The 12,886-nt window shown below is 37.6% G+C and overlaps 1 protein-coding gene, 1 long non-coding RNA gene and 1 pseudogene across 3 annotated transcripts; 1 reads left to right on the top strand and 2 right to left on the bottom strand.

Annotated features, from left to right (window-relative positions):
• Window positions 1-211: 211 nt before the first annotated feature.
• Window positions 212-7,013, bottom strand: LOC122047542. 2 transcript variants are annotated; one of them, XR_006130588.1, is made up of 7 exons: window positions 6,872-7,013; window positions 6,641-6,782; window positions 6,414-6,515; window positions 5,524-5,609; window positions 4,437-4,486; window positions 1,006-1,118; window positions 212-535 (listed from the first exon to the last, which is right to left on the bottom strand). It is a non-coding gene; the product is annotated as an uncharacterized LOC122047542 (long non-coding RNA). The 2 variants fall into 2 exon arrangements; XR_006130589.1 differs by having other exon boundaries at window positions 212-532.
• On the top strand, window positions 1,109-7,569 carry LOC122047539 (two-component response regulator ORR26-like). The gene is made up of 5 exons (XM_042608897.1): window positions 1,109-1,500; window positions 4,736-4,888; window positions 5,001-5,390; window positions 5,539-5,615; window positions 6,152-7,569. The coding sequence occupies exons 1-5, from the start codon at window positions 1,374-1,376 to the stop codon at window positions 7,154-7,156; spliced, it is 1,752 nt and encodes a 583-aa protein (XP_042464831.1). The 5' UTR covers window positions 1,109-1,373; the 3' UTR covers window positions 7,157-7,569.
• LOC122047541 lies at window positions 7,492-12,859 on the bottom strand (annotated as a pseudogene).
• Between the last annotated feature and the right edge of the window lie 27 nt (window positions 12,860-12,886).

Raw genomic sequence — 12,886 nt, 5'->3', positions numbered from 1 at the left:
ATAGATCCCTTTGAAAATTCATCTCGTACGAGCCAATTCATTTGACTGTTGTAGCTTTCCTCCCGTGCTCGACATGATCACATGAAGAAGAGACAAAGAAACTTATCTACACTCAAGTGGCTCTAAAAGGTGATTTTAGCATGAGGAAGACCACCAAGAGGATTACTGAAGATAAAGAGGAATCTCAAAACTGATAAACAAATTCATTGGCTACAAAGCTGGGTGGAGTTTTTACTCCTTGCAGTTTCCTGTAAGGTCTGATAGCTTCTCCACTCAAATGCATAAACAATTCGAGTTAAAGGCTATTCCAAATTCATCAACCAAATGTAGTGAATTATTAGAGAATCCACCAAGTGATGGGGGATGAGTGAGTGCTGATTTAACAAATGGACATTCCTTCTTCCCCACTTTCGATTTTCCCTTTTTCTTTTTCTCCTTTTGGTGTCCCTCTTAGAAGCTTTCTGAGTGGGTTCACTAATGCCCGGTCACATTCCAAATTCCCTGCTGATTACCTTTCTGGCCTTTGGAAATCCTACTGTGAGAGTATGAAAGTGAGTTCTATCGGTATAAATGCTGGTTTTACTGGCTAGTATACTTTTACCATTACAAGAATTTCAATTCTCGTTGCAAAAACGAGTCTTCGTATAAACAAAGAGTTCAAGAAAAGTCAAAAAGACCAAAGAACTTGTTGCTTTCGCAACTACTTTTCACTTAATGGTATGTAGAATCTGCTAAACTACAACTTAATCTAAGCTAAACCACTCAACTTGGTTCATATGCATAACACAAAGTCCAAAAGTGTTCAAATGTCAATGTCGACAATCTCCAGGGATGACTCAAGGCAACATAGGCAATCATGAAACCAAGTGTCAACTGGTCATTTTGATCATATGTAATGGAAGAAAAGAGTAGGGTTTCGAAGGAGGGATTAACATACAGAAAAGAGCCACCATAGACAATGATAAGACATTCAAAATTATATCAGAGCATCGATAGAGCACCTACTTTAAGGGAGGATAATTAAAGGGAGGGATGTAGTCCACCAAAGTTGAGCTTTGTGGGACTCTCTGCCATGCTTGTCCACACCAGATGAGCCATAAACAATTCAGTTTATGGTGCTGCAGGAGAAAATGAGTCATTAACAAATTAATGCAGTAAGCAAGTTTAGTCATGTCCACATATATAGCAAAAGGAAGGGTTGAGGACAGTTAACGAACTGGCGCCAGTATTCTTTGCAAAAGACTTCCCACTTTTCACTTAAAATAACAGTACATCACACTTAAGTCTGCCACTGAAGCACTTCCTTTTACCTTACCTTACTATCCTCTAGTTTCTCTACCACAGTCACATCCTCATCTGCTCCTCAGGAATCAATGGAGAACCCATTGCCTACCTCCAGAGCTGAGGCCTTCCCCGCCGGCCTACGGGTGCTCATCGTCGACGATGATCCCACCTGGTTGAAGATCCTTGAGAAGATGCTCAAGAAGTGCTCCTATGAAGGTACTTTAGTTGATCTGTACCTCCTATTTCACTTGTAGCTGTGGTGTTTGTAAAAAAGACTTAATGTTTACATTTTCTAAAATTTTTGCGTATTAGTAGGATGGCATCCCTTGTTGATGGTGGGTTTATTGGGATTTGAAAATTAGGGTTAGTGCACATATTGCTAGATATCTAGTATATGATGGGAATGAGTTTTTTTAGTTTCAAATTTCTTGATGTTTTTGAAATTGGAGGAACTAGAAAGTGTAGAATATTGTTACTTCCATGAGTATGTAAAAGGGGGTTTCTTATTTTTGTGTCAAGCAATTTCTGCACCTATCTGAACATTCTGAGAGTTTTTTTTAGTCATCATTGTTTAAATTTACTTTGTTTTGTAGGGTGTTTTCCATAAGAGAAAGGGGCATTCCTTTCTTAGGTTCAAAATAGTAGTTTTCGAACTTTATGGCCTCATATCCGTGCAGTTTTAAGTTTGCTCAAGGATTCTGCATCCAAGCTAACTCTTTGTCGAGGACCTCGTATAAATTGCTAAACCAAAACCCATGAGCTCGTAATTGTTTGGATAAAACATGGTAACCATAACTATCTTTAGTTTTATTGTCGAAGTATATTAAGTAAAGAATACTAGTTATGATGTTTCATGCCATCAAATTTATTCACTTTGTACAATAACTAATCATGTCCTAGCTGTTTGTCGTCGACTACTTGAGTTCTTGCATTAAGCTCTTTGTAAGGCTAAACCATTAACAGAAAAATCTACCAAAAATTTTTAGTCCAGCAGCTATGGTCGTGCCCTATTTTCTCACATAGGAACACATCATATCTTATGCCCTATCTTGGATCTGTTCAAGATCTGATCCCATGAGAACACATCAAATCCTATTCAAATCTGATTCAGAGACTGAAGGAAACAAGCTCACTTTTTTTGCACTATCTGAGTGTTCAACTAGATCAAATCTAATCCATAAAAATATATTTATCCACATGCCTGATTGAATCAGATTCAAACAAATTATTGTCTTGAACTTTGGAAACAAGGAACAATCACAAACTTATTATTTTACTCCCACTTTCTACTGAAATAAAATTTTAAATAGAATTATGAAGGTTTTGGTGTTGTTATCTTAGTCATCCACATGCTTTCTTCAAATCTGTATTTCTTGCTTCCTAATGGAACTTTACTTAATCAAACTTGATTCTAGAACTAATATCCGCAATAATTATAAAGATTATGCTCTTGTAGATTCTCACACTTTGCCTTTTTTGGTAGTGGAAGTCATTCTAGTTTTATTCTTGAGCTTATACATACTAATAGGTGCGGTTCATGATTGACAGACTTGATGTAAATAATTAACTATAAATGTCTATCTTAAATCACATTTCCAAATTATTAAAACGCCATAATTAAAGCTGGCCACAAGAGAGGAACCATTGTTGCATCACACCTTACCACTTGACATAAATCTACTCATACAATTAGGCACTAAGTTGTTGCTTCTTATTTTCTAAACTTGCTTCATTCCCTATTCCTAGTTCCTTTAAACAAACAATGGATTGCAAAAAGGTGCAAAGCTATTGAGAAAAAGCTTAAAACCTTGGTAGTAAATCACACATGGGATATGGTACCACGTCAACTAGATTATCTTGTGGTCAGATCAAGATGAGTGTACCCTATCAATTTGAAATCAGCTAGATTCTTAGATCAATATAAAGCTTTCTCAGTGGCATGAGGGTAGTAAAAAGAAAAAGGGCAGACAACAATGAAACTTTTGATCCTATGGTCAAGATGATTGTTGTCAGCACCATAATTTCTATAGCAGATGTTTGAACTCAATATATTTTAACTAGATGTGAAAAATGTGTTCCCAATGGTGGCCTATATATATATAAACTTTCACTGCGATACAATGGTTCTCCTATAACAAAGTATACAAACCAAGAGAAGCTCTCTATGGTTTGAAGCAAGCACAAGTTAGTTTGCTAAGCTAAAAATAGTGCTATAATAGGCTGGTTCTTAACAAATTTATAATGATTATTCTTCATTTCTAGCTTTCATAGACAAAGGCAACATATTTGTCTTGGTTTATATGAATTATAACTTAATTATTGATGATGACTCTCTAGGTATTCAATTTATTAAGCAAATTCTCTTAAAATCTATCCAAATGAAAGATCTTGAATTGGTATAGAAATATCATGACGAAGTATGACAAGATATTTTCTCTCCAATCCTACTTATTATGGTTTCTCATGGAAATCAAAATGATCTTGAACAAGCATCATATTTTTTTAATATAGAAATATCAAGAAGTATGTCAAGATATTTTCTTCGACCCGACTTATTATGGTTTCTCGTGGAAAGAAAGGAAAGTATGTGCTCTACAATCTCTAAATCATCGAGTATTGCATAAAGTGCTCTACAACTAGTGAAATTAGCCATTACAAAGACAATCCTTTTCAACTCCTCACCTAAAATATTTAATTCAACTTAATAGTATCTCGTCCATCCAATATTATATTCCCTCTTAGTTGCCCAAATTCTCTATATGGGACTAAACTAGGGTTTAGAGTGTTACATTGATTCTTTTTTTTTCCCTTGGAACAATATGGCTCCCAAGCAAGCCATAATTGTCTTATTATTATGGTCGATTTTGTCCATTAGAAGTATAAAGTCAGAAAACTGTAGTATGAAAATTATTGTTAGCCAATGTACATCTTTGATTCCTTTTCTCGTGCTTGATCATACTTCTTGTGACAATTGGGTTCTATCTAACCCAGTACCTGTATTGAATATTGTTACTAACTCTGAGTGAACACCTAATATCTACCCCAAGTCCAAGTAGCATAGTTATAGATAAAGTACAATCATCAGCCCAAACAGATGTTTTGTGCAAATGTTTTTGACGAAAGAAAATTTCAATTGGAGATAGGTTTTGTACCATGCGTTCTTTTCTGATACTGGTGTATAGAAGTGCTTAAAATCTGATACCTGATAAGAAAAAGGTTGCATTAAGTCAAGATGTTCTTAGCAGCTTACACAAAAGCATATAGTAGTAGTTCACATTTGAATGAAGTTTTTGAAATTATTTTTGTTTAAGAAACTAATTGTCCTAATGCAAATAAGTGTTTGGTATCTGATACCTGGAAAAAAAAGTATTCCATTAAATCAAGACATGTTTAACAGCTTAAGCGGAGAGATCTGTAGTTTGTTTTCTAATTATTTTCATGCCTGCCACAGTAACTACATGCAGTTTAGCAACAGAAGCTCTGGACATGCTCCGTGGAAAGAGAGATCGATTTGATATTGTAATCAGCGATGTGAACATGCCGGACATGGATGGTTTCAAGCTTCTTGAGCAAGTTGGGCTTGAAATGGATCTACCTGTAATAAGTTAGTTATCAAAATCCAACTCTTTCAGCATTCAATCCATTTCCTGTAATTTGTCCTGCTCTTTCATCAACCATAGTAAGTTTTATATCCATGTACTTAATGACCATTGCAGTGATGTCTATAGATGGGGAGACAAGTAGAGTAATGAAAGGTGTTCAACATGGTGCTTGCGATTACCTTCTTAAACCTGTGAGAATGAAGGAGCTAAGAAACATATGGCAACATGTTTACAGAAAGAGAATGCATGAGTTGAAAGATATAGAAACTCATAACATCCATGAGGATACCAACATTCTAAGAAATGGATCTGAAGATCCTGATGACAGACAATATGTAGCCGGAACTGAAATGAGCTCTGTGCGGAAACGGAAGGATTTAGAGAGTAAAGAATTCGTTGACCATGAATTCAATGATCCCTCTACAGTAAAGAAAGCAAGAGTAGTTTGGTCTGTTGATCTTCATCAGAAATTTGTAAATGCTGTGAATCAAATTGGATTTGACAGTGAGTATTAGCTAATTAATAGATGAAGCTCACATAGTTTCATATCCCCTTTGGATTAGAATGATAATGCAGATATTCTTCATGATAGTTTCTTTAAGATATATAATAATGGTTTTTACAGTTCCATGACTACCATGTGTTCTTGCAGAAGTTGGTCCCAAGAAAATACTCGATTTGATGAATGTACCTGGCCTCACAAGAGAAAATGTCGCGAGCCATCTGCAGGTATGAACTATATATTAAGATTGTTGTGAGATTCAAGAACTAAGCTGTTAACTTGTAAGAAAATGCTTAAGCCAAACTTCACCAATAAGATGAAAATATATGCACACGAAACTAATTCATAAGTTTGAAAACAATGACTAGCACTTCTGTCTATGGTGTGAAGTATGGATCCCTGACAAACTGCAATAATATACTTGTATTTCTTTGGCTGAAATATTTCTCATGCAAATCATTAATATGAGTTTGGTAGCTACATTCTCAATTTATTAAGAGATTTTTCAGTTCCAGATAAAAGAAAGCAAAGTTTCATATTTGTATAATTTGTTGTATTCTTATAGAAACAAATTGCAGCATTCTTTGTTTTGGCTGATATATATATGTCTAGCAAGTGCTTCATTAACATTGTTTTGGCTATAGTTGCCATCTTTACTGTCGAGTTTCAAATTTGAAAATGTCTTGTTTTCATAAACAAATGTGGTCTTGCATCAAAGTACATGTAGGTGATCTCTAAAAATAAATAATTTTTTCTACTGCAGAAATATCGACTTTATTTGATTAGACTACAAAGGCAGAATGAAGGGCGTGCGTGTAGTGGAAATCTGTCATCTGACTTTATGAACGGCGAAAATAGAGGAAACAATGGGTTCAATTCCTCAACAAACATTCAGTCAGAGAGTGAGCTAACCACATACACAAGCACGACTGAGAATTTTCAAACTCAAGGGATTGTTCCCAGTGTTCATATTAGTGAACCAAAGAAAATAGAGCCAGTTCAAATAATAGGAAGTAAGAAAGTACCATCAAATGATGTTTTATGTGCTTCGAAGATCAACAATGCCCCACACTTGAGTGTATTGCTTTCTTTCAATGACAAGATGACTGATATTAAGGCATGTGAGCCTGCAACACCAAAGCACAAGCCTTTGCTTAGTGGAACTCCAATGATGCAGTTCATGCAATACCCAAAACAAGAAAGTTGTAACATATTATCAGAGTACTCATGCTTGACTTATGTTGATCAAAACCTTGATCCTTCTTTTCATCAGTATTCATCCACTCTACCAGCATTCATCTCAGCTACTTGTACCAGTGAGAAGGACGTGAAAGATCTATTTGAAATGAAACCTGTCCTAACAGATTACAGAAATGGGCACTTCACTGCTATACCTGTTCAAGTAAAGCGTGGAGCAGTAAATGCCCAAGACATTGGAGCAGGTTGTAAAGTAGCAGGATCACCAAGCATACAAGATTGTTACCTTAATGACAAATACAGCCAAGGATATTTTCCTCTCACATATGAATTCAGTCTTAATGGCGAGACAGAAGCAGACTCTTTGCCTGAGGATGTGCATCTATGTTCACTTCAGAAGATTGGTAGCATTGAGAATTTGGGTTTCAGCAGTGCGGAGATCTACCAATATGGTGACTCAACACCTACTACTGATGTTGAAAGTAATTGGTATGATAGTTCGGAATTGAACGGTGAGTATTCATATGATCCAGTGGAGTACCCTCTAATTGACGAATACCTTTTTGCGTAGCAATCCTTTAAAATTTTACTTCAGAAGAAGTAAATGACTCTTATATTCATATTTACTGCATGTGCTAGTGTACTAGCAATATGGCATCAACATGATGGACGGGACATTACTTTCCATCCAGTTATTTTGAGCAAGGATGTACTCTAGACAGAATTCTAATAACGTATAATTGAAAAACATGTAAAGGAAGTTACCAAAAGGCTGCTTTGCAGTGGCTATATAATCTTCACTTGCTGCTCGTATAATCTTCACTTGCTGCTCCCAAGCATCTAATCGACTTTGTCAGAATTCAGAACAGAGTTTAAGATGCTACTTTTACTTGCATAGAAACCCCAATACCTGTCAGAATAAGTTCATTCATGTATGCAAATGCTTTCTAAATATTTGAGCAATTGGTTGCCTTGCACTGATAACTGCTAGTCTTTGTTCTTCTTTCCTTGTTTGAGCACCTTGAAGTCTATTCAGAGCAGGTACCCGGCTGTTTATGCTGTTTACTTAGCTGTTTCTAGAAGCTATTGATTCTAACACAAAAGTTGAAACACATATTCCTGGTTATCATTTCTTCACATTCTTTTTTTTTTGTTCTTGGTTGTCCATTGAGCATAAATAACCATGATAAATTGTCAGTCTCAAGTTCTTAGGATTCTAAAGGTGATTTTTCTTGGTCCAAGCAAGCCGTAGAAGATTTCATTAGAAAAAACAAACTTGAAAGATGTAGAAGATTTCATTAGAAAAAACAAACTTGAAAGATTTTTTCAAGTTAACTGAGCTGTAGTAAAACTGAAGAAGAATCAACCAACCTTTGAAGCCAGTTTAGGACTATGTTCTATAAGTAACTTCCCTTAGACCCCTTCTGAAACAGGTATATTTAGTTCTTTTAGGCTTCTTTTATGTTTATTCTTTCTTTTCTAGAGATAACACTTAGCATCTTGTACTTGTACCTTAGTTTTCACTCATCTTTATTACTCTCTATATAGGTGTAAGTTATTAAAGAACTGCATAATCTAGCATTCTCATGATATTGATTGACGGTGCTAATCGAATCAAAATCTATTTACTACAGTGCTTTTCTACAAACATTATTGTAGGCCTCTATTAGAACAGGGATAAACTATCCATTCATTATATCATCAAGTCTAATTGCTTGGTTACTATGTTATTCACTGTAAGTTTCTAATTTTTAGGTTAGTTATTCTATAATCTATAAATATATGGGTTGTTTTTCTATTTGATGGTGAATAATTTTTTTTAAGTTTTCACTTGGTGTCAGAATCTATGAGGTTCGGTTCTACCCCAATAAAGTTGCCTTTCTTCTCTTTGCTATGAGATCTACCCATCTCTCCTCACCACCAAAATCCTCCACCAAAAAAACTGAAGAAGTGATATAGGAAAGCAGTGTTCAGTACCCTACATTAATTAAAGGATCCCTAGGGAAAAATTACTCTATAAGAAGCATGAGGAACTATAATTGATTGAAAGTTCAGCTTAAGATTCTTTACATATTGGGAGGTATATTAACATGGTAAATCATAAAAGGGAAAATGTTGTAGCAAGTTCTAGTGTTGAAACTGAGTACAGAACAAGAATACAAACTAACAATGAAGTGGATTAAGACTTCATTTTATAATCTTATTACTAATAATATTAGATCAATAAATATACATTATAACAATCATGTGGCTGTTTATATTATAAGCAATTCAATATTTTATGAATACATTAAGGTTGACCAAATAGACTTGCCTATATATGCCATTTCTGTAGAAAAAAATGTTGTTTTAGCTTGCTATGTGAAAGTTGGTACTCCGTTCAAATTGGATTAATTGGACAAAACACATTCAAAGATATTTATTTATTATTTATAATAATTTTATAAACCAAACAAAGAAATAAAAACCATCCTGTGTATTACATTTCTAATAAATAATTTATATCATTTCGTAACAATTATATTCATGAATCAAACACACCTTTAAACATTTAATTTCGGTCGTTAAGATGTGAAGCAATCATAATTAATTATAATTGAATGTTGGTGGCACCAAGGAAGAGCAAAACCACCAGTTCAGTGAAAAACATGGCAAAGATTGTAAGAGCAGTGCTTCAAAATTGCACCGCACTGGCCAGCTCAATAGACTAACTCAGGAATTAATAACCAAACAGAATTGTAGTTGACCAGAGGAGAACACTATCTTTACAAATAAAATTCTATTTCAGAAAGAAAGGTAAAACGATTCAATGAGAACAAGAAGAAAAGTCTACAAAGAAGTCGTAAGACAAAGCAGAATAATGATTATTAATTTTGACTTGTTCACATTATGGAACTTTCCAAGGTTCTAATAATTCATACACAACCTCGGTTTGGATTGATCCCCATTTGAAACAACCCCACAGTTCACTAGCTCAGCAAAGTTGGACCCCTTCCCCAATCTCATCTTTCATTTAAAAAGTCATTAAAACTATCTTGAAGTCTTATAGCATTCCCACACCAACTGACATCGCAACTTGTTGCTGTTATCTTCACCAGTTTTTTTCAGTATTAACTAATTAGTTTTAAACAGCACAGCTCTCATGGAATCTTTCTTTGAACAAAAAAAATGTAAAATAACAAACTGGCTTAATCCTTGCAAGTGTCAACCTAGGAGATCATAATATTTGTTTGACAAGGTCCTGAGAAAACCATAAAATAAACTTTAAAAATCTTACCGGATGACAACCCGTGAGATGAGATGCGCAGGTTCTTGGATCTTCTGGAGACTGCCAGCATTGACTTGATGGAGATAAAACCTAGCTACATAAATGGCTTTTGACAATAGAGGCAATTATATTCTGCTATGAAGGTTACTGATAACACTGGATAAAGGTCAAAAAGGAAAAGGTAAAAGAAAAAGAAGAATGATAAGGTTGTAACAAATGATCTCAAACTTTTATCAGAGCACTTCAGTCTAAATCTTTTAATTATTTGTGAACAAGGTTCTTACAGGACCAGATGCACGTATAATATCCATGTCTAGAACACAAGCTATGCTACATAAAGCATCATCACCTTTGGTTAACAGTATTCAATCTACAACAAAGCTTACCTTTTTGAACAAAATAGGTCCTTAATTACTAATCCTGTAAAAGAAAAGAAATTAAAGACCATCCATCAAGTAGTCACAAGTCTAAGCTTTTGTTCAATTCATTCCCCCTGTGATTGCAAGGGGGATGTCTCTTATCTGCAAAAGAATGATTCTTCTGAACTATAAGTTATAAGAATGAGAAGGATACCCTAAGTAACAAGATGGATAAACAACAAAAGAATTAGGCTTAACCTTCAACATTTGTCAAAACACCTATTTCAACATGTGGTTCTCATTATGACATTCTCTATCTTGATTTGATGAATAGAATTAAGTTTTTCCTTCTGCCATGGAAAAAGACCACTACTCCAGTCAACAAAGTTAAAAAACAGCAATCCCATCCTGTGTCGTTAACCTCACAGAACCAACTCAACCAATCAGGTGCTCCACTATCTTTGTCCCCAGTCCCGGAGCCTGGTCCTTGGATCCCACATTCTCCTCGTTCAACCAGTCTGCAACGTAGGTAGCTACTCTACAGTGAAATTTCTCCTCAAACACTTCCCACACTTGATACTTGTAATGGCTGATCACCATGAGTTCCTTGTCGATGTTCACATATCTCATACGTACTTTCAGTTGGAAATGGAGCACTAAGTTGATGAGAGAAGGATCCAGAGCCTCAGGCCAGACAATTGACTTGTGCTGCTCAGACACTAACAGCCAGCATGTATATCCCACCATGACACCTTCCAAAGGTATGGTCTTTCTTCCGGAGGGACAAAAATAATAGGAAGTCTTCCGGAGCTCCCCCATCCATGGTATGCCCGAGTAGTTCTAGAGAACATCGTTCAGTGTGAGATTGGCGGGGAGGTGCAAGAACTCATTGACGTCAATGCATCCTATCCACACGCAGTGGCTTCTGGCTAGAAGAGCACAATGCGCAAATCCTGCTTCCTGGGGTCTTAACACAGGGCCACAGACGGCGACTGACTCTGTAATTAGAAAAGAAGATTGATGATCCAATGGATTGCTCGATGTCCTCGTTGTCGTTGTTGTCGTATATGAACCAGCGCTCAACCCAAACGTGGGCGTGGTAAATGATTCATTCTGGGAGGAACTTGGCTTGGTTGCGCAGCATCGTGCAGACGCACATGGTGTGCGGCTTTTGCATTTGGCTTGTGAGGAGGATTGCAGGGCGGGCGATGGAAGGGCGAATGACTACGCCTCGGCCCTTCGTCTTGACAGATACAATTGGATGATCGAAGTGCGGTCGAGAGCGGAGACGGAAAGGGATGCTCGGCGGCGGTGCTGCAGCGGATAATTTCCTGGGCTGCTGTTAATGCAGGGGAAGTCAGAAGGTACCTGGACTTCGAGAAATTCTAGCCGAAGGAGCACTCGAACCGAGACTCCGAGAGGGGTCGGAGAGGCGGGCGGGGCGGAGATTGAAGCGTTTGGCGATGGCGAAGACGATGGTGGAGTTGTCATTGGGGTCTACGAGGGCGGCGTATGTGAGGTGGTCGAAAGGCAGGGGGTGGAGTATGGGTAGATCAGAGGAGAGGGAAACGGAGAAGCCTCGAGGCCGAATGGGACAGCTGATGGACGGAGCCGTCATGGAAGGGGCAACGACCGTGACCTGAACGTGGGGACTGCGTGAGGAGGGGTGGTAGTAGATGCAAAGAAGGTCGGATTGAGGGAGGGAACTGGGGAATCGGAAAAAGAGGAGGGCCTGGTTTCTTCGATCTCGAAGGGTTGATGCTTTCTGCTACCCCTCTTCGAGGTGGCGGAGCCTCGTCGGAGGAAGGTGTGATCGGAAACAAGGGCATTGATGGCCGACGTCTTCCAGATCGGCAGCAACACCAGTCTAGATGAAACTGTCAGAATTCAGATAAAAAAAGAATCAAGCCAAATTGTCACCATCAAATAGGAGAAAAACTAGAGGAACATGAGATTAAACTAAAGAATTTCCAGACAAGAGGTGCAGACTGCTGTGAACATCAACACTAAATTTCCATCTCACAGAAAGAAAATCTGAGGAAAAATTGGAAAACCAAGCAAATTTCAATTAAGAGAAATCTTGAACAAAACACAAAGGCAACAGAGGATATGGATCTCAATTCAAAGCAGTGAAAGAGAACGACACAAAAAAAAAATCCAAAAGAACACACAAATCAAATAAAAAATAGTAGTGATATTTCCGATCCAACAACTAACCTGGTGAAGACTCGGAATGTGGAGTAAGATATGGCGGCGAAGAGGGCGAAGCAAAGAAAGGCGAAAAGGTAAAACCACAAGTAATAGGAGTAACGCTTGGAAGAAGCTCTCGCAAATCAGGCGGCGACTCTCCTTCGGTCTTTCATGGCCTCGGGGGCAGTGGCAGCGGAGCGCCACCAGATCCGAGCTGCCCCGGTCTACTTCTCTTCCTCCGCCTCGGGAGCAGTGGCAGTGGAGCGCCACCAGATCCGAGCTGCCCCGGTCTCCTTCTCTTCCTCCGCCTCTTGCTCGCGCGCAGTTGTTCATAGGAATCAGGAATGCAGGAGACGATGGCGCTTCTGGAGCTGCGGTGCCTCTCCAGAAGAGAAGGAGAGAGAGATAGATCGTGTGTGTGAGCGAGAGTTGCAGGCTTCTGGTTTGGATTTGAATTCTTACCGAGCAAGTTGATGCCGTTAAT

The sequence above is a fragment of the Zingiber officinale genome, chromosome 2B (assembly GCF_018446385.1).
Source record: "Zingiber officinale cultivar Zhangliang chromosome 2B, Zo_v1.1, whole genome shotgun sequence".
NCBI lineage: Eukaryota > Viridiplantae > Streptophyta > Magnoliopsida > Zingiberales > Zingiberaceae > Zingiber > Zingiber officinale.
Note: the sequence above shows the minus strand (reverse complement) of the source record. Positions and strands in the feature narration are given on the sequence as shown.